General features: G+C 47.0%; 1 protein-coding gene across 1 annotated transcript in view; it reads right to left on the reverse strand.

Moving 5' to 3' along the window:
• Positions 1 to 19,664, reverse strand: part of ttc27 (tetratricopeptide repeat domain 27) — an 89,683-nt gene that overhangs the window by 40,204 nt on the left and 29,815 nt on the right. The window contains exon 9 of the mRNA XM_036547503.1: positions 18,017 to 18,083. Within this exon, the coding sequence (XP_036403396.1) occupies positions 18,017 to 18,083 (67 nt within the window). The remainder of the gene's footprint in view (positions 1 to 18,016; positions 18,084 to 19,664) is intronic.

Genomic DNA, 19,664 nt, shown 5'->3' on the forward strand with positions numbered 1-19,664 from the left:
AGGGCACAAGCGAGTGAGGGAACAGGGGAGGACTGAGGGAGATCTTCCACCCAGTTGGCATAGCTCCTTCAGGGCGCTTGTAGCGCGCTCGGTACAGGGAGCCGCTAAAGGAAGAGCACATGGGTGGCTGGTCTGCGCCGAGTCGGACGGTCGGCGTTCCGACTCTTACTGCGCGCTGGGCTGCAGCCGCATTTTAAAGATATATCATATGTTCCAGGCAACCTCAGCCAAAGAGGGAGAAGAGACTGACAAATCTTTGTCAGATGTTGATCTGGCAGCTTCTGTGCGTGGCTCAAGGCTCTGCAGCCAAGACACTGCTCTGCTCCTAGCGTGCGGTTTTGTGAGCGGACGGCTGCTCCGCCGTTTTCCCCAGGCCTTGGGACACTGCGACACAATACCTGACGGAATGAGTGTTCCCCCGCGTCGGCAGCCACGGAGCTGCGAAGGTTTCGTCCTTCACACGCGACATTCATTCCGCCAGAGATCAGAGAGCTCAGTTCGTTGCCTCGATCCGGCTCGTGGGCCTTGTCTGAACACGCAGCCTGATAAAATCTGACAAATCAGTAGCAAACTAATGCCTACGCTGGGGTAGCAGAGCGAGGCCGCAGCCCCTTCTGCCAAAAACTTTGCGGGTGTAAATGTATATGAGGATTCGCGGCGCAGGTGCGAAGTGAGATGCACTTCGCGAAGGTAACAGAGTGAACAAAATACGACCGCAAGTGTACGAGGACAAAAGGACAGGTGGGGAGGGGCAGCAGCGAAATGCTATTCACTGGGCCTTTTTACTTTATTCATGCTTTTCCATGCCAAGCTGGAAGATCACTATCACAAAGCGGCTTCCTCTCTGCGGGACCACTGAGGAACACGACTCAAGATGGCTGCCAACGAGCCGCTCTCTCCCTCAACCTGCGTCTCTACAGCAACGACGCCCCCGCTCACAGAAACATTTTTCGCACGGGATGACATTGTCATCTGGAAGGGAGCAGACGTCACCGAAACGCATCGTGGCCGAGCAAAGCGGGATTTAATTTCAGCCGTTATTGAGTTAGGTGATGTAATCGCCGAGGCTGTCACATCTGTGCAAAAGAAAAAAAAAAAACAAGCCCGGATACTTTTATTTTATTAGGCCTTATCAATGAAGCGAGGGAAACCCTACTACCAACACTCATTTCTACGGAATGGCCGCAAATGGAAGAACATTGTTTTGACACTGGCCGGAAGAGTGCTGCACCCATTTGACCTCCAACAGCTTCACTGTAACAGTAAAGCACACCTGAGGAATAACACACAGTTAAATCCGCACCACAAGAAGGTAACACGCAGTAACAAAGCAAAGCACCGAACGCTGTCCTGGGGCGCGTTTGGCGTTTGCGGACACGGAATCCACGGAAAAGCGAGACGCTCGCCAGCTTCGTCTCAGCAGGGCGGCGTGCGCCCAGAGCGGTGCGCCGCTATCGGCCACGGAAAGGCGACGTGGCTGACGGGACGCGATGGCTGTCGTTTTGAGGCTTTGGGCGGTACGTCGTAGAGCCGCTGCCAGGGCGCCTGTGGCATCATTCCGCACGCAGGTTACGGCAGGGAGGCCCGTGCTTCTGTTCCTCTGTCACAGCTGCAGTGTCAAACGCTGTTTCAACACGCTCCTCAGACACATGCCTGTGCCTTTACGCCACGTTCATTGTTATCAGCCATATCGTATTACTTTATGTGATACTATAACCACGTGGTTATGCCTCACTCAGCTTTAGATTTGCCGCTGTGTCACAGATTGGTTCGAATGCCTTGTCTGTGGAAGGTGTATTTCATGTTTAATGAGCTCTGATTAGCTATTTACTTCCTCTGAATCACCTGAATGACCTCTGGTTTAATTACACTGGTTAATGAAGACCTTCCATTTTTGGGGTGAGGGACAGAAAATGAGAGAAATATGAAAGCTAAGCAGTTTTGCAGCACCACCAGAGCATGTAGCAAGTTTTTCCCCTTGGCCTGCTTGTCACAGCACAGATTTTTTCTTCTTTTCAGTACTAATAATCAAATGACAAGCTGGTTTCCAAAGGTAGGAAAAACTTGTATTGACATGACCGCAGATTGAGATCTGCTGTAGATACTGTGGAATGCAGTGTTATGAAGAGTCCAGGGGGGGAGGGAATGTTATCTCAGAACTACGCAATCACTATCAGCACTGTCCCTCTAGCCTTTCTACACAGACGACTCATCTGTCAGCAGTGAGGTGACCGAGAGAGAGAGAGGGGAGAGTTCTCCGATTTCCATCTTACCTTACAATCCTAAGCGAATGTGTGTACTTAATTGGAACCATTCATCGTTTTTTTTTTTTTTACGTCCTTCAACATGATACCAATCGTATTTAAAAACTAACCCCAGGGGAAGTGGTACGTAACACACCTAGTCAGTGACCATTTCAGGGTTGATTTGTAAACGCGTGATTGGTCCAACAGTACTGCTTTCTGTTCTCACTGAACAACCCTCAGCTCCTTTGCTCAAGGGCAAACAAACACAAAGATTTATGACTCCAGGGGGGATTGTTCATTTCGGTAAACTTTGACACTGTGAGCCTCCATTTGAAACATAAACGACTGTGGGGGGTGAGCTTTTGTGATTCGACTGCGACCACGCCACGATGGACGGGCTGCAGCAAGAGCTTTGGAGGTCACGCAAACTCCATCCCCCCTTCCTGGAATTCATTCATCACAGAGCTGTTTGTTCGCTTGGACGCGGCGCAGCACAAATGACACTACATTTCGGAAAACGCCAAACCATTACCACAATTTCTGCGAGATCCAGTAGCAACATACATCACTGTGACGCTAATGATGATGGTAGATGAGAACTCATTTTTTATTCACTAATCCAAAATACCTACATCCTCAATGACTCACTTTTAGAAGTTTGGGCTTAAAAATAGTGGTACGCTAACTTTGGAATGAAACGACAAATTAAAAAAAAATTCCATCAATCCTTACCAGTCCTGAGGTGTGCTTATGCTTACGTGCAGACGCTGTATTTAATCAACCGGGCAAACGGGTGAGGGTGGGGGTAGGTAATGCTGAATTAGAAAGCCGTGAGGAGCAAACCTCAGGGGAGAAGACGACGCCGTGGCGGTTTTAAATTAAGATCCATCACGGCTAAATTGGACCAGGTAGCGGGCCGCCACTGTGCTGACGCACCTGTCGAAGGGAAATTAAACATGCAAGACCTGCAGCCAGACCTCCCAGTCCTGTCTGCGTGTGACGGATGGAGGATTGGAGAGAATGGAAGTACAGTAAATGAAATGGCTTTGCTTGGTGGCCCGAATCGTGTCGTTTATTACCTTAATTAAAACTGTTTCGGCACAGCGGCTGGCCGCACCTCGTCCCAGCTGCAGGAGGGAGGGGCAGGGGTGGAGAGGAGTGAGTCCTTCATTTTGGCTCAGAATGCACTGTGGCCTAACCAGGGAGGGAAAAGGGGACAGCGAGGACAGCCCTAATCCTACAAGAAAAGGCAATGTGTTTATCTTGCTTTGACGTAACGGCCTGGTCAATTAAACTGATTACGGAAGGGGAACAGAGAAAGGCGAGATTTTTCACAGCCTCTTAAATCACGGTGGGAGCACGCCGCCTTTATGTTAAAAATAAATTAGATGAGCATTGCTTTATGAGGTCTTAAAACATGAAATTTCTGCACGTAAGAAACTTCATGCAAAACTGCATGAGATATAAGATGCCCCTCATAAACAAATTCATCTTCAGCCTCCTTGTAGTAAATCCTACCTCTGTCCTATCAGATACTGTTTTTGTGACATCTCTTTTAGTGTCTGTTCATTCTTTTACCTTTTCTGATCTTTGGCTACTCTTTTTTGTGACCCATGTGTACTCTCAAACTCGAAAGGTGACCGGTCCATAAACAACAACAGACAGACCTTAAGCTTCTGATGCTAAATACAGGGCAGCTCTCTCCAAATGTCCCCGACTTTACTGAAAAGAAACTTTTGTCCACACGAGAGCTCCTTGTGAAACAATGGTCTGAGTGGCATGCCAACTCTGTCGACACTGAAACTTGCAAAGAGGCCACAGCTCCCTGAGGGGCCTGGAAACTAGCTGGCGTTAACATTTCTCAAAGCTATCTCTCTTGCCACATATGTAATACAGCTTTCTCTTCCACAGATCTACCCTTTTCATCTCTGAAGAGCAGAATCGATAATGTAGCTAATAAGAAAATGGCACTTTTTTTTTTTTTTTCGAGGGCTCCACTCTGGGGAGCAATTCCAACTGAGATTGAACTGCACCAGCCCCCTTATTTGATAAACAGTGCATTTATTTCAGGTTCAAGCACAGCTTCAACAGGCCTGCTTAAGCAGAGAGGACAGGTAGGCAACGAACACAGAAAGCTTTTTTTATGGCCGGTGCATAGACGTAAGACTGGATTACGTAGAATTAAGAAAAATCAGACATTAGCTCATCTGTGTTGTACTTTTATCAGTGTGTTTCATTTGCATTTTAGCCAGAGGGTCCACCCACACATTCCACAGAGCGCAGTGATCACTCTCCAATTTCCTATGTTTCCATTACTCACATATATAGTATTTTTTAAATCATAGATAAATATAAAGGTTTCGTAATATGTCCTCAAATAAATGCCAAATAAAATCATGATGCATTACTGAAGACTTCACAGGGAACAGGGGTGTTTCTTTGTTGCATTTTTCCCTCCTCAAATTGAATTCACAATTCTGAGAGTCTTCCCACAGCTTGTGGCATAACCTCATTTAAAATAAGAGCGCTGCAGGAGGTGGGTATTTTCGCAATCGACCACGGGAGCGGACTGCGAAATGTGCTCGCAAGGAAATTGTGTTCCGCAGTGGAATGGCCCGACATAAACAAAGGAAGTGGCTTTTATACGAGAGCACGTCATATTGACTAACATCGTTTACTCATGGTTAGCTCTAAGATTACACCCCTTCGCTTTACGAGGGTAACATGACACAATCTGACGCAACCGGGAACCGAATCGTAGAGCTGACCGTTTACCTACCGACTACGGAGACGTCCCCCTGAGCGCTGACCTTTTCAAACTTTTGGGGCGTGCCTCTGTGCTCTGGTGCCACTTCTTTCTTTCACCAGACTTTTAGGTGAAGATAAAATGAAGAAATTTCACCTTCAGGCATACTCAATCTCCAGGAATCAGCGCAATGAGGGGAAAAGAAAAAAAAAAAAAAGGAATGGCGACTTCAGGCTGTGACTAGCCTCGTTTGTCAGATGGAATACATCAATATTTCCGTTCCTTTCTCAGACAACGCTGGCCTAATGGAATATTAATAAGCGGTGACAGCCACAATAAGAGGTTTTCACATTCGGTTCTACACAGAAAGCCTAGTAACGCGGAGCGAGTCCGTATTAGAGGGGATAATGGGAAATAAACAGGTGAGGCGAGGGTCCCCATGGCCGAGGTGCCATACTGGGTTACATCTGTAACAGATGTCTGCTGTGGTTTTATTAGGGCCCCCATCTGGTCCCGGAACCACTGCTGCTGCAGTGGGGCATGCCAGGTGACCGCTCTGTACCCCCCTTCACAGAGAGTGACTTCCAAAACAGCCCACGCTCACATTGCATTAACCCCCATCTTTGAAGCAGGGGTCACCACTACAGCGCCCCCAACTGGAGGCATCTGAGCGAGACGGCTCCTTATTTCCCCTTTTTTGAGGCACAGGAAATTAGCAGCAACTCTCATGGCTTTGTGCAGAGGAAGCATTTTGCTTTGAGGCGATGAGAAAAGCTATCAAAATCACAGTAACAGCCGTTGTTACCCCCGACTTCAAGTCGCACCCCATGTGTTCAGCTCCACAAAGGCATGTAATAGAGACAACATGTACCGTGCCAAAGCAGCGGAGGGGATGGGTTGGTCTAGCAAATTTAAAAATAGATAAATAATAAAATAAGAGACAGGTAGGACAGACAGGGTGTCTCTTTTAGATTCTCTTGTAATCATTGAGATGTGGAAGTTAAAACAGGACTGGAAAATAAAGACGCTTAAGGCAGCTCTCAGCAGAGCAACTTTATTTGCGACAGTAAACATTTTGCCACAGAACAGGGAATAAGAATGAAATATGCAAATATGCTTTCCACCCCCACCGCCCTCCCGATTCTTCATCATAAAATGAACTCTTAATCTCCAAATAAAATCTATCATTTTGAAAAGCGTTTAAAAATATCTTAAAAAAAAAAAAACCAACAAGCAGAAAGTGAGCTCTGCTTAAGGCATCAGCCTCTGGTAGAATCCTGAGATTTATGGAGGGCCGGCTACATAAACGCGGCCGCAATATATTAGCCTGCGTGGCCGTTTTGCTGTCTCTGTCCGGGTTGATTTTTCAAATGGATTTTTGTGGGCCTTTCTGAGTGAGGCCCCGCCAAGGAGGGCGTTTTGGGGATCGTTCCCCTGCCTGTTCCCTAAACTTCTGCCAGCAGCAGACACCGGGGTTAACGAGAGTCCGACGAACACCCCTGCTCTGGGAAAGAGGGCCGAAGATGCGGTACCACTGCCAGCATTCCTTCACCTGCTTCATCACTGCAGGGACCCCTGCTACTGCAGTATGAATGCAACACCACTGCAACTTAACTCCTACACTCTTATGACTCAAACACTACACCACTGCAACATGAACACTGAACCCTTACCACATCAACGCTGCACCATTTCAATAGGAATGCTGGACCTACTCAGTTAACACTCTAAACGCTCACGACTGTCCATTCAAGTGCTGAATCTTTGTAAGACGCACACACACACACACGTATCAACACAGACAAATACAAGAGCAACACTAGCAAGGTTAAGAGCGGGGGCCCACCGCCGGAGGAGTTAAGCCATTACTGCAGTTCCAGTCAGCAATTCACCCTTTCCTATGAGACCTTCACGTCCTCCCCAAATAACCTGATTCAGGAGCCTCTTTGCAAGGACACAAGGTCTCCCTCTTCATGGAACAGAAACATCAAGGCGCACATCCTTATTATTTATCGCTGCTGTTTAAGAGTTCAATGCATTTGAGCTCTGAACATAACTCCAGGTTTTACGACCTGAAATGGCATCACCGCAGTCTTAATTTCCCTTATTGATCTGACTACTTGATGGCTGCGAGGGGGAGGGGGGAATGAATTACGCGCAGACCGAAGGCAATTGTTCGGAGGAAACGCATTATATCACAATACTTATTTGTTCACCACATGCAACTTGCATATCTCGCAAAGTACCAAACTCAAGGATGCAAATGTGACACCCCCCCCCCCCCCCCCCCCCTCCAAAGGGATTCGAACCCCAACACTGCTGGTGGAATGTTGAGTCTCTCTAATTCCTGTGGCGCCCCACAGACCTTCCCTGATCTCTCTGGATCTGCACAGTCTCCTCCTTGTGAGCTAGCCCTCAGGCTGTGGTAATCAAGGCCCCCAAGGGACAAGGGCCAGGAGTAGATATGTAAGCTTGATTACTCAATGAAAAAGCAGGCATCCCATCTGAAGACAATAACAGATGAGCAATGCAAACTGGGAGCCCAAAGAGAAAAGTTACAGGGTTTGGGGAGGGGGGGGGGGGGGAGGGGGGAGAGGTGGGCAGCAAGAGGTCCATTAACAAGCTGATCAATCTTAATTCTCTTAAAAAAAAAAAAAATAAATAAATAAAACAAAATGGGCATCATTAGTCCCACGAGTTATTGCATAAGGTTCTCACTAAGGAAGAAGCATCTAGTTTCTGCCCTGGTTTCTCCCCCAAATTCAACTTATTAAAGGCATGTTAATTTGACTCGCTGCTAACAAACTGTCACTTCCACCCACATTAAAGTGCAAGGTCTTCGTATTCAGACAGCTGACAGAGAGAAACAGTGTGAGAGAGTGGGGGGGGGGGGGGGGGGAGATGACTCAGCCGGGGAGTTTCCCCCATGGATACAACTTCAAAAGGCTTACCATTACAGAGCCTTCTCTGCAGTATAAGAGTAAGCAACAGGAAAATGTCAACAAGCGCGTTTCTTTCAGGGGCATAATTAAAGTGTTCCGCGGCTCAAAAAATGTACATCAAGAGCCATTTCTGGGATGAAGTGGTTTAGAGGAAAGACAAGCTGTAGAGAGGCACCCCGAACGCCTTCAAGAGGTCTGCACTCAGCACGCCGGGCAGACAGGTAGAAAGTGTTCAGCAAAGAAAGGGCCACCGTGGGCGCGAGCCGAACGCGTGACAACCATCTAACCAGCCTGCAGATTCCTGGATCCACATGTAGGCTGGGAAGATGCCTGCTCACGTGGCCAGCAGGGTGGTGCCCACTCCCCGCTTCACACATCACCTGTCATTAATTTCACTTCACTCTCTGTGGGAACGTGGAACGTGGAAGCAACAGCTGTGAATAAACTTCACAAAACTGATGACCTGACGAAATGGTTCAACCTTTCTTTTGACCATACTCAGGGCTGCTTCTTATCGGTCAAAATGTGAACGGCTGAAAAGGGAAAGAACCTTTGAGATGCACATGTAAGAATCCTATGTGCAAGATGCTGTTGTATAAATTATATGCAAAAAAAATCACGTTCTTGTAAGGGAAGCGCAGTCTACAGGCTTTTTCTCATAGCACTTAAATCTGGGTGAGAGGTGGGGCAGGAGCAGGGCATTTCTACATGAAGGCTTCCAGCCTTCTCGAAGACAGAGTCTAGAGTTTTGCGCTATGCGTGCATTTAAATGGAACACCGGAAAATGCAAACCCTTCCAAAACAGTCACTGCGGTCTTTGCTGTCATTTCACCATTAATTATTTTTTCATTTATTACTCAAATAAAGCTTGACAGGGGACTTTCACACACTTCTCTCCGTTTCATGGTCCGTGGGGCCCAGCCAGGAAGGCAGGAGACGGTCCAGCTTGACGTTACCGTCAATAGCTCCATCTTTGAAATGTATCAGCTGTGTCTAATGAGCCTGTGGGTATCTTTCCCCAAAGCACATGTCTGATTCGCCCAGACGCTTGGCTGTAAAGGACCATTTGGCTGAGGTTCTGTGAGGATGGCTGGAGTTTTGAAAATGCTGGTTTGACTCCAGTCAAAACAACTGCCGTGAGCACATTATACAGGTGCGTGCAAACACTGTGATCATCTCATTAAGGGAAAATGGAATCCATTTGTGACAGACCAAAATTTTTTATTTATCTTCATCAGTCACAACTAACCAAAAATCAGCAGCAGAGTGAACAGAAGAGGTCTGAATGATTCTGACTGTATATTTGCCTACACTGGCAAAAATGGTCTTGCTGTGGTTTTATCAGAATATGTATAGTGAAGCTATTAATGCTGTTCTGAACAGGTTAAATGCCTTTGCAGGTTAAATTCCACAAATCTGAAAAGCGACATCCTAGTTCTAGCCATTCACCTTATTCACAAAATTATTTTGTGAATAGCTCTGCAGAAAAGTCCACAAAGTTTTACAGTATGCATGAACTGTACGAGTGTGTATGTGTGTATCCTCTGCTTAATGCTGCTTAAAAGCAACTGTGTTATTGTGAATGCGAGTTCAAAAATATGAATTGGAAAAAGCGTATAAATGGATAGGAGGTCTGTTGGTCTTTTGCTAAAATGCAGCCAATTCTGTCAGGAGAGAAAATTTTAAAAAAAGCTTTTCTAAGGTTAGCAGGGCTGCTTTATTTTATTGTAAACACATGAAGCTCCCGCGCTCCCCAGCTTTTGAACACGGGGCTGTCCCAGACAAAACTGGGCTAATTTAACGCTCCCAGTCAGAAACATCTGAACTCGATTAGACAAATCAGACCAACTCATTATAAAACAGTATCTTTTTTCTTCTGCTGCTCAGCCCCCCAGAATAGTACAATTAAATCTGGGCAGACATGCTCCCGAGATGGACCATCAGGCTATTTAAAGAAGATTCTGTTACCAAGCAAAAACTAACTGTTTTTAGTACTGAAGAATTTGTTTTGGTCGTGCTTGCTGTAAATTTACAGTGGTGATGGGGGAAAAAAAAACACACACAAAACATGCAAATACTCGTAGAACATTTAATTGCAAAAACTAGAGGCACCCTGTGTGGTTACTGTAATGGTGTATTTTTCCTCCCGTTTCTTTTCTGAGGCTGTAAGCTCAGACAATACAAATAAGATGAATTTTGAACCAATGACTGCATGTTTTTCACCACGGTTTCCGCAGAAAAAGATCCACTAACATTTGGAATCCATTACTGCATTTAAGTGTGGCAACCAGAATTCTGCCTCTGGCCACGGGGGTCCAATCAATCAATCGAGAACCGTTTGGGAACAACCGGTGACAGGAAACGGCTACGGAGACCTGCTCGGGTGTGCCTTCCTCAGAAAGTCTCACCAATCCCCACATCCGCCAACACGCCCTCCCAACTCAACCCGTCCAAACACCAGGATGTCAGAGCCCATGTGCCCGCCCATCCCAGGACGCCTTACAGACCTCATCCGCCATGGACTGAAATCCACTCCAAACACGGCCCATCTCCATTAAAGAGGATGCCACCCGCCCGCCCTTCTTTCTTCCCTCTGTCCGCCACCGTTGTCTCGTCCACCAAACTGACACTGACAGAGCCAAACTGGGCTCATTCCTCCAAGCCTGAAGCTGTCAGATCAAAGGCGGTAGCAAACACTCGCAACCGCAGATGCGTTTTTTTTTTTTTTGCGCCAGTTTGGGAATTCGGCCCTCCGAACTGCAACAGAAGCAAAAAAAGGGAACGGTAGGAACCATCGCGTATTTAAATGGTTTGGCGCCTTACGAACGCTACCAAATGTCTTCCGCTGAAAACAAACTTGCCGTGCGATCCAATGGCGGTTTACGAACGCTTAATTAACTCCATTCTCCAAACTGCTGTTTTCAAAAATCAATAGTCCTGCACTATTGAGGGATTTACAAATGCGGTGTCAAGCTTTTACAGGAGTAATTACCTCTTCACTGACACAGGGCTTCACACATTAGTATCTCAAAGGGAGCCATTTAAGCTCCCTCGAAAGCTGTGACACACACAAATGAATGGCCCGGCTCGATCAAGCGCATTGAACACTGACGCCTTTTTAAAAACACCTATCAGTTACCCCCTCCCCTTCCCCCACACTTTTCTACAGCTTGGCTCACACTTGCTCTCAGGCACAAAATGTGGTATTTTCCCTTTTCGAACATCATTTCGAAGACAAGGTTGTGTTCTCTGCCCACACAGGCGTGAGAGAGGTGCTCTGGAAACACGAAAATTATGGTCGGTAATTATGTGTCGGTGAATTGTGCTGTGAAGACAGCCTCACTCGTTACCGCAGGCCTCCCTAATGCACCCCCAACACCCCCCCCCCCGCCCCTACCATTGTTCCTCATAAAAATGTCTCCCTCCAAAACGCCAATATCACAAATACAAATCTACCTTCGCCCTGCTTTAGGGATTCAAATAAAACATTTACGGGGTGTTGGCGTCCCATTAACTCAATCAACAATATTAACGGTGGGCTAATACTGTGTTTTCCTTCTGCTTAGTGTCAACAAAGAATAGACTTATTGTTGCAGCAAGGTGGTTTGAGAGAGTAGGTTTTTTCTGCAATATTACAGCGTACCAGCTGCAATATTATATTGTACCAAGCACCTCTTTCCAGTGCTAGGTACTTCATACACTTAAATTCTGCTTTACAGATGCGTTTGTGATATACCTTACATGCTTTGCTCAGCGCAGTAACAAATGGTTCAATTTATTTTGAATCGGTTACCTCGGTCGTCTTCCGTTTCATCACGTTTTTATGTGCGTTTTTGCAATAACGCTTGTAAAACTTCATAAAAGGTCACAAACGGCGCGGGCGGCACGGCGGGAACAGCATTTCCGCGGGGGCCGTATCCATTTCTTTACCGCTGGCTGTTTTTTATTTTGCGCATTAAAGCGAGTCAGCTGGGAGCTCGCGCCGCACTTGCAACAGAGCCTCGTTAGTGAGATCACCCGGCGCAGGCGTTCAGGGACCGGCGGTGGGGGGGGAACACGGCCTCGCGCAAAACCAACACAAGGCCACATTACATCTCTCCCCCCTCCCTCCGCCCCCCCCCCCCCCCCCCCCCCCCCCTTCAATCATTGTTCTAATTGTGGGAAAATAAAACGTCTGCCCATAAAGTAAGTCTCCAATTCAACAATAATAGGAAATAAATTGCTGACACAAGCAGGGACACGCCCATGGGTGGCGGGCCTTTGCCAGGGTGAGATAAGAAGTGCTGACTAGGGAAAAAAAATGACGCTGTGCAGGTGCTCTGAGCCAGCGTTCCGACTGTTTTCTGACGGCATCTGGGCCCGACACCAGAACCTGTGATGTCATGGGGGTAACATAACCGGCCAGAGCTCTCCGCTGTAATGGAATTTGTTTTGACTCTGGGACCTGTAATAGCTGGCAATTTTACTAAACAAGTTTGGAATATGCGCTGGTTTGGTCCAAGTAATGTTCCACATCTTCTTCTGGGATGGCTATGGAGCCTTTAAGGACATAAGGGGTTCATCAGAGGTCTACTGCACTCACTCCATATGGTAATAGAGCAAATACTTAGGGGAGGATGCTGCCCAGATAAGCATCCAACAGTGATGGATTGAGATATATGTACCATATAGAATGCTGCACTTAAACAGATTTCATACCACCCTGTATATTTTTACATACCTAGAAAAACTACATATATTAGGTCCTTTTTCCACACCCTCACATAAGATCCACCTATATTAAATAATTGCTGCACTTTGACCTCCTCAGCATAAATAAGGCGATTTTTTTTCCTCTTTTTTCCTGAAAACCCAGCTATTTCTGCTTTCGTAACTGGCTTAAACTGCATAATATTCATAATATACATAATATATGATATGCAGCACCAAAGAATAAATCTCAGCAGACCCTAAAATAGACATTTTGCTGATCGTTAAGGAATTTTGCACACATAAAAAGACATTCTGCTTCGTTATGCTTGGGCCCCCACACGGAGCAACAGCTACCTCATAAATAACGCATTTTCCAGTGATCCCACAAAGACAAGAAGGCTATAGATCCTCATCGCGTTTATGAATTCGCGTAAACCGAGCCATCCATTTTTCCGCTCGTAAAAACCATCATTTAAAAAACTATTTCATGCAAAAAAAGCAAAAAAAAAAAAAAAAAAAAAAAAAAAACTGACTAGGCAGTGAGATGGCTGGCATTTCATTCCTGCAGAAGTGCTAGCTCAGCTGCGCTTCGGTTTACCGTTTCCCTGTTCCCCCCGCCATTCAAAAAAAAAAAAAAAAAAAAAATCATCTAAAGAGGGTTGCTTCTCATGAATTATGATTCTCTCCTTGGTTATGGACCAGTGGACAGGTTATTCTTGGACTCCATCGGTCCTATAAAATGAGATGTCCAACCCCCGTGTTTAAATATGAAACAGTATTAAGTGCAGAACTGGCGTGAGCATTAAAGGGATCTGGCAGCACAAAAAAGCCATTGTTTCCAGCACTCTCATGGCCTGGTGCTGAACCGTGCGGTGCTCGCACCTGTGGCTCCTTCCGACAAACTGTCCTCAGCAGGTTTATTGCACCCGCCCGGGAGAGAAACGCCTCGCGCGTTTCCACAGAATTTACGATCTTCATGTCAGAAGTACATTTTATTCTGCTAGATCCTCCTCAGACGTTTCCAGACTCTTTTTCACACCTCTTTGAGAGCTGCGGTCTCCTCAGTCACACCGAACACTGAGATGTTCCAGACTCAGAACTTCGTCTGCACAAGAGAGGAGGCAAGGACTCCTTCTCTCATTCTGTCACATGACCTGTACCCTCTTTCTTGAGTGACCACAATCTCAGCCGGTCGTCCACAGAATGGCGTTGCGCTCGTAAGGTGTTCTCTTGGAACAGACGTGCGGGCCGAGCATGGACTCCAAAACCAGATCCATCAGGTTGAGCACACTGAGCACCCTCTCGAGTCAAATAAGGCCTGGGATTGTTACTGCTGAAGCGAGCCCTCGCCGTGTTAGAAATCTAATTTCTGCCTTGTCCTCACTTGACTGTGCTGCCCGCGACACGCGGTTCACACGGCAGGGGCAATCCCTTTCAGCTCCTGTGTGATCGCTTAGAAAGGGGAGGGTAGATCAGGATAAACAACGATCCGAATCAATGGCAACTTAACGCAAATAAACACAAGGTCATGAGAGTTCACTGGCGGGCATTTCGAAACAACAATTACAAAACCAAAAAAAAAATGGCTGAAAGGGAAAGAAGTGACTGGCGTCTGATTGGCAGCTTGGACATCAAAGCACAGGAAGCATGCCACTGTTGTTGTTGGTTTTCTTTTATTGCGCTTCAAATGGGCCGAGGAGGAGTCTGAGCGAAGCGGGTCACAGGCGATGGCTGATTTTAACGAAATCTGTAAAACACCCCCTTTTGCTGAGAGAGAAAGAGAGGAAAAAAAAAAAACGCACGCCTCTCTGAGAGAAGGGGAAGAAGCGTCGACCCTTGCCAGAGTAAACAGCTTCTGATGGTAGCAACACAGAAAACAGACACACCCACTCCCCCCTCCGCCCCGCAGTCAGAAATCAAGTTGCGCAGAGGCAGACGCTGAAATATGCGGGCGCACAGTCACAGGAAACAAATGTTTAATTCACAGATCCTTTGAGAAAGTGGTGATTATTTTTCCAGAGGGACTTAGCTTTCAACGCCGAGACTTTCGCCAAGGCCGTGCCAACCCCTGGGTCGGGCTGCAGAGACCCTCTCTTGGATTTTTTTTTTTTTCTCCCCCTTTTCTTTTTCTTTCTTTCTCTCTTTTAATTTCCCGTCCATCATGTTTTTTTTCCCCCCTTTCTGCCGCCCGGTGACTCTCTCTGAGCCAGCGCAAACGGGAGGCCCGCAAGGCCCTGTCCTCCAAAGGCTTTTCGCTCAGTCGTCGAGAGGTGCATCGGATTACTTTGTGATGTCTCATTAAAAATTAAACAAGCGTATGGGTGTTGAAAAACGAGGGCAGCTGACTTTGCATTGCTTGCCAGAATTCGCTACCATTTGTACTGAAAAATCATACCTTGTTCTCAGTCTCCGAGTTAATTAAGTCTGCAGCGATTTGCGCGGTTTCTTTTTTCAATGACACATACATTTCAGATTAGGTCTAACCTGGTGTTAGTCAAGTCCGCTTTCTAGAACAGAACACTGGGCCTTATCCTTGACCTTTAAGAGGAGACCAAACTGTCTGCATCACTGCGAGTCTGAAATGTCTCCAGGATGGTCGCGCCATACAGCTCATATTCTCTGACTCCCCTCAATGAAGATATCATATTTCAATCACGGCGCAGAAACTGCAGTGCGTTTTCCCAGAAAGCAGGTGATGTAGCATTGGTAATGAATGCAAATGGATTCAGTAGCTCTGACTATGAGAGCAAGCAGTAATAAATTGCAGGAGGGGGAAAAAACAAAAACAAGGTACGCCAACACAACAGACTTGCAAATTACCCGTAATATGTGTGGTAAACATTCCTCTCATAGTTTTAATTAAAGATATTCAAGAGATAGACCTTCATCAGCAGTATGCCCTACACTTATTTCTGTAGATGGATAGATACACATAGATACAGATATCTATCTAACCATCTATATACATATGTATATATATATATGCGCATATATGTGTGTGTATATATCTGTGTGTGTGTGTGTGTGTGTGTGTATTTATGTATATTACATGCGCATTCATATGGGATAGCAATTTATTCTAGGGTGAAACGTTATGAATTATGAATGGCTTTGGCATTCCGATAGCTAATTTATCCAGCAAAGCGCTTAGTCTGCTAAACTAATACATGTAAGGGCTAATATTTATTGCAAACTGAGAGACGATATTATGATTACTCATACCATTGCTCTAACATATTGGACGCGGCACCGTTTCACAAATTTGGAATTCAATAAAATGTATCAGTGGAGCACGTCAGAGGAAGCGCCGAGGCTCCGCAGTCGCAAGTGCGCACGGTTACCCACGGGGTAATAGGGCCAGGAAACATGATGGGGGGGCACATCTGTCGGGATCCGCGTAACATGCAGACTGGATAAAAACCCGCAGCTGCCATTTCACTGCAGTGAGTTCCCAAATGAGAGGATCGGTGGGTGGGTGGGCGAGGGGGGAGACACTCATTTCAATCGGGCATCATGAGGACAGCTGGCTCCGGTCCCGTTTTTTTTCGCCCTGCTGTTGGTGAGTGCGAAGCGCGGCGTTGGCGCGGAACCTGCCACCGAGATGGATCGGTTCTACAGCTCGGCTCAAGGGGATCGGCGTTGCTTATTAGGTTCCCCGTGACAGAATGCTCCAGACTTCCCCGGAGAAATTTGGGGTTTTATTAAAGCTACGCATGTTATCGCCTGAAATATCACCGACGATTTATAACTCTGGCGTTAACACCCTTCTAGGGGGAGTTGCTAATATAAAGCCAAGAGAACATAACATTTTAAACATAAAATTATATTTTCCTTGCGTATATGAAAACAGAACCTCAAATGACCAAAGCAGCAGGTGAATGCTTGGGAGATCAACAAATGAAAAATTCCCCTCTCCCCCTTAAAAAGCAAAGCCATTTTTCCTGTTTCATTTATGCTAATCTAAACATGAGATGTGATTTTTTTCCGCTTTTACTGAATGTCTGGTTTTTCGGCCCTCTTTGAGCAAAAGCACGGCTCCGGAGGGTTTCTCTTCCCAATTGCTTCCAGCACTGGCATGGAGGCTGAATACATGTGTACAGAACATTTTCTGGCTGACCCAACAACAGAACCACGGAGTTCGGGTTGGAGCCGTGACCCATTCGCTCTCTGGGGCGCCTGTCTCAGCCCTGTCTCACGCTCTCCGCCATGCCAGCCAACCTGACGAGAGAGACACGGAAAGGCATTGCCGGGCCTGGGCAGGCGGGCCGAGGCATGGGTTCCCTCGTATTCCGGTTTACGGCTTTCCTTCGGTGACGTGCAGGGGGAGAGCTAGGGCATGGAGGTGATGCGCAAAGCACAGCCTTGACTTCAGATTAACTTCGGTAGAGCAGCGAAGAAAGAATAAACCCGGGAGCAGTGGCTAAGGGAACTAGCACTCCGATCCGATCAGAATGCCACTCTAGTGCTTTTGAGACCTGAACTACGATAGCTTTATGATGGGGAACCAAATTCTGTGCAGGACGCAAAAATTTAAGGACCTCAAGCTGCCCCCAGATGAGGGACTTTGAGTTCCTGAATAAAACCATTGGTGTCTCACTCCTGTTCCACAGGGAAGACACAGACCTATCAAGGTGTCAGTGTTGTGTTGGCTGGTGATAAGAGACAAGTCTGAAGTGGGTACCTCAATAGGTCCCATGGATGCTGTTTACTACAGAAAAACCCAACCTCTTCAGGAGTGGATATTTATCGACAGTGCTGTATGTTTCATGTCTCTGTTGGTGCACTACAGAGAGAAGCCTCTGTCAGACACGATAGCATCTATTCGAAAATGTCAGGCAATATATAGAGAAGATTTCAGAGCAAAAATGATTGCCTTCGTTGCATCCATCAGTGTATTGCAGAATTCAGCCCAGGCTAAAAGTGGCTGTGTCATTTTCACCATTCTCTTATCTGACAGTTTACAGGAGAAATCAGGGATGATAGCACAGTGAGGCTGTGTGAACCCTCTGAGCAGGTGGAGCTCCGAAGCACCGTCAATCACAGACTCGTATCAACCAATCGGGAGACTTGGCTGTCCGCTGGAGAAGCACTGCGATTGGCTCGAGCCGGTGAGTGATTGATAGCGCACGGGTAGCTCCACACCCGGCTCTCACATGCTCTTGCATTTTTCAGATTCCGATATTTCTGGGAGCCGACGCTTCCAACCCTGTGGAGCAACTTAATATAAAAACAGTTGTGCCATTAAAGTGATGGATCAGTCACAGCTCAGTGTCTCCTTTGGGCTGAGGGGAAAATCTCCCGCCAGAAGACACATAAGCCGCAGCGAGAGGGGATTTAGAGGAGAAAACAAAGTATGGATGGGACGGGGGGGGGGCCGGGGCGCTACTTACAGACGTGAAGGCGAGGATTTCTTCCTCTGTCAGCTTGTGTACGGGGTTGTTCTTCTGGAAATCTGTGCTGGAAACAAAGAGGAAGTACTTTAATCTGTTGAAAGTGCACAGAAGAGTTTTTTCCACCTTTTTTTTTCCCCCATGAGCCGTCCCCGACCCCCATGTTCTGAAGTGATGCCATACATCAGACGGCGCAGACACCCGAAGCCGTTCGCCCTACTGCGCCGTGACGTTTTTTTTCCCCCCTTTACTGATTTACTGACGGTCAAGTGCTATCATTCTAATCAATGATGAACCATCAGTGCCTTGCGCATTACACAGGAATCATTCCTGCCGTGACAGAAAGTGGTTTTTATTGCCCCCTGTGCGACTATTAGGCGATTCCCATCCCAACCTTCTGTGAAAGCAATTGATTTAAGCGATCCGGACTTTGCGTTTTTCTTTGATGAGGAATTTCAGAGGTATCTCCCAGCCGGGAAGGCTAAACACACTCGGTAACGAGTAAGCGCTCCAACGGCCCATCTGCATAAGCCAAATCAGAGTGGAACGCCCAGGATCTCAGGCGGGATCTTTCTCCCAGCGGCAATTTCGGGGAAGAGCTTTGACACGCTGCGGAACACCGCGGGCTGACACAAGAAGATCCGAGATGTCAGATGCGATCGACGTCAGGTTCACGAGTTGGACAAGAGGGTCGAGCCTCCCTCCGCACGGCTTGCAGAGGTGTCTCGTTTCCATTCCATCTCAGGTCCCGGCTGTTTGACGGAAGTCTGGGCGTGGAAGGGGAAGGAAAACTGCTCGGGTTGCCAGGTCTAAAACCAGAGCAAACTCAGACACACCCTTTCCAACCAAAAGACTTATGGTGTATCTTACTGCACGCGAGTTAGGAAAACAGACTATAGACACCTACTGGGGTGAAAAAAAGAATCTACCATACAAAGGGTTAACCCGTAAACTGTGACAGTCTGAATTCTGCCTGGCCAGACAAAACGTCTGTCGTCTGCAATTCCACCTGTCAGCTCACTGGGGTGATGGAGATTGACTTCCTGTCTTGCTGAAAGCTACTTGCCTGGCCCTTCAACGCCCGTCACATTCTCCTGGACGCACGGCATTCTCCACACGAGACAAGGTAAAGCTCTGTGCTGACGTGCCAAAGCCTCACACACACAAGAACGCAGCAAACAGACCAGAGCCTTTTTGGCCAAAGGTGGGGGGAGACGGACTGATGGCTTTCCAGACCATGGAGAATTTCGAGTTCAGGAGGACTAGGTGTAACAATAACCAGCTTCCCTTTTTTTGGTGTTTTACATTTATATTTTTTTTTATTTAAAAACAATTACACCTGGTGTCTGCCAGGTGTGGACAAGAGGGCCCTCAGTGGAGCCACGGGATAAGCTTTCAGCCACCAGCTGGCCCACCAACCAGTTAGCTTCTAGACCAGGGCCCCTGTTGGTTCCCTTCTGGGAATGCTTTAAAATTCGGCCGCTGGGGGAAAACTGGGATCCTTGTCCTGGATGGTGAAAAGTAGGAAAACAGGCCTCTCTTGAATAGACCACAACTCCTGAAATTGAGATTTATAACATAATAAAGCAGACCACAGTCTCCGAACACACTCGCCTAGGCGCTGTATTAAAACACTAATACCTGAGCT

This window comes from Megalops cyprinoides, chromosome 15, assembly GCF_013368585.1.
Source record: "Megalops cyprinoides isolate fMegCyp1 chromosome 15, fMegCyp1.pri, whole genome shotgun sequence".
NCBI classification, from domain to species: Eukaryota; Metazoa; Chordata; class Actinopteri; order Elopiformes; family Megalopidae; genus Megalops; species Megalops cyprinoides.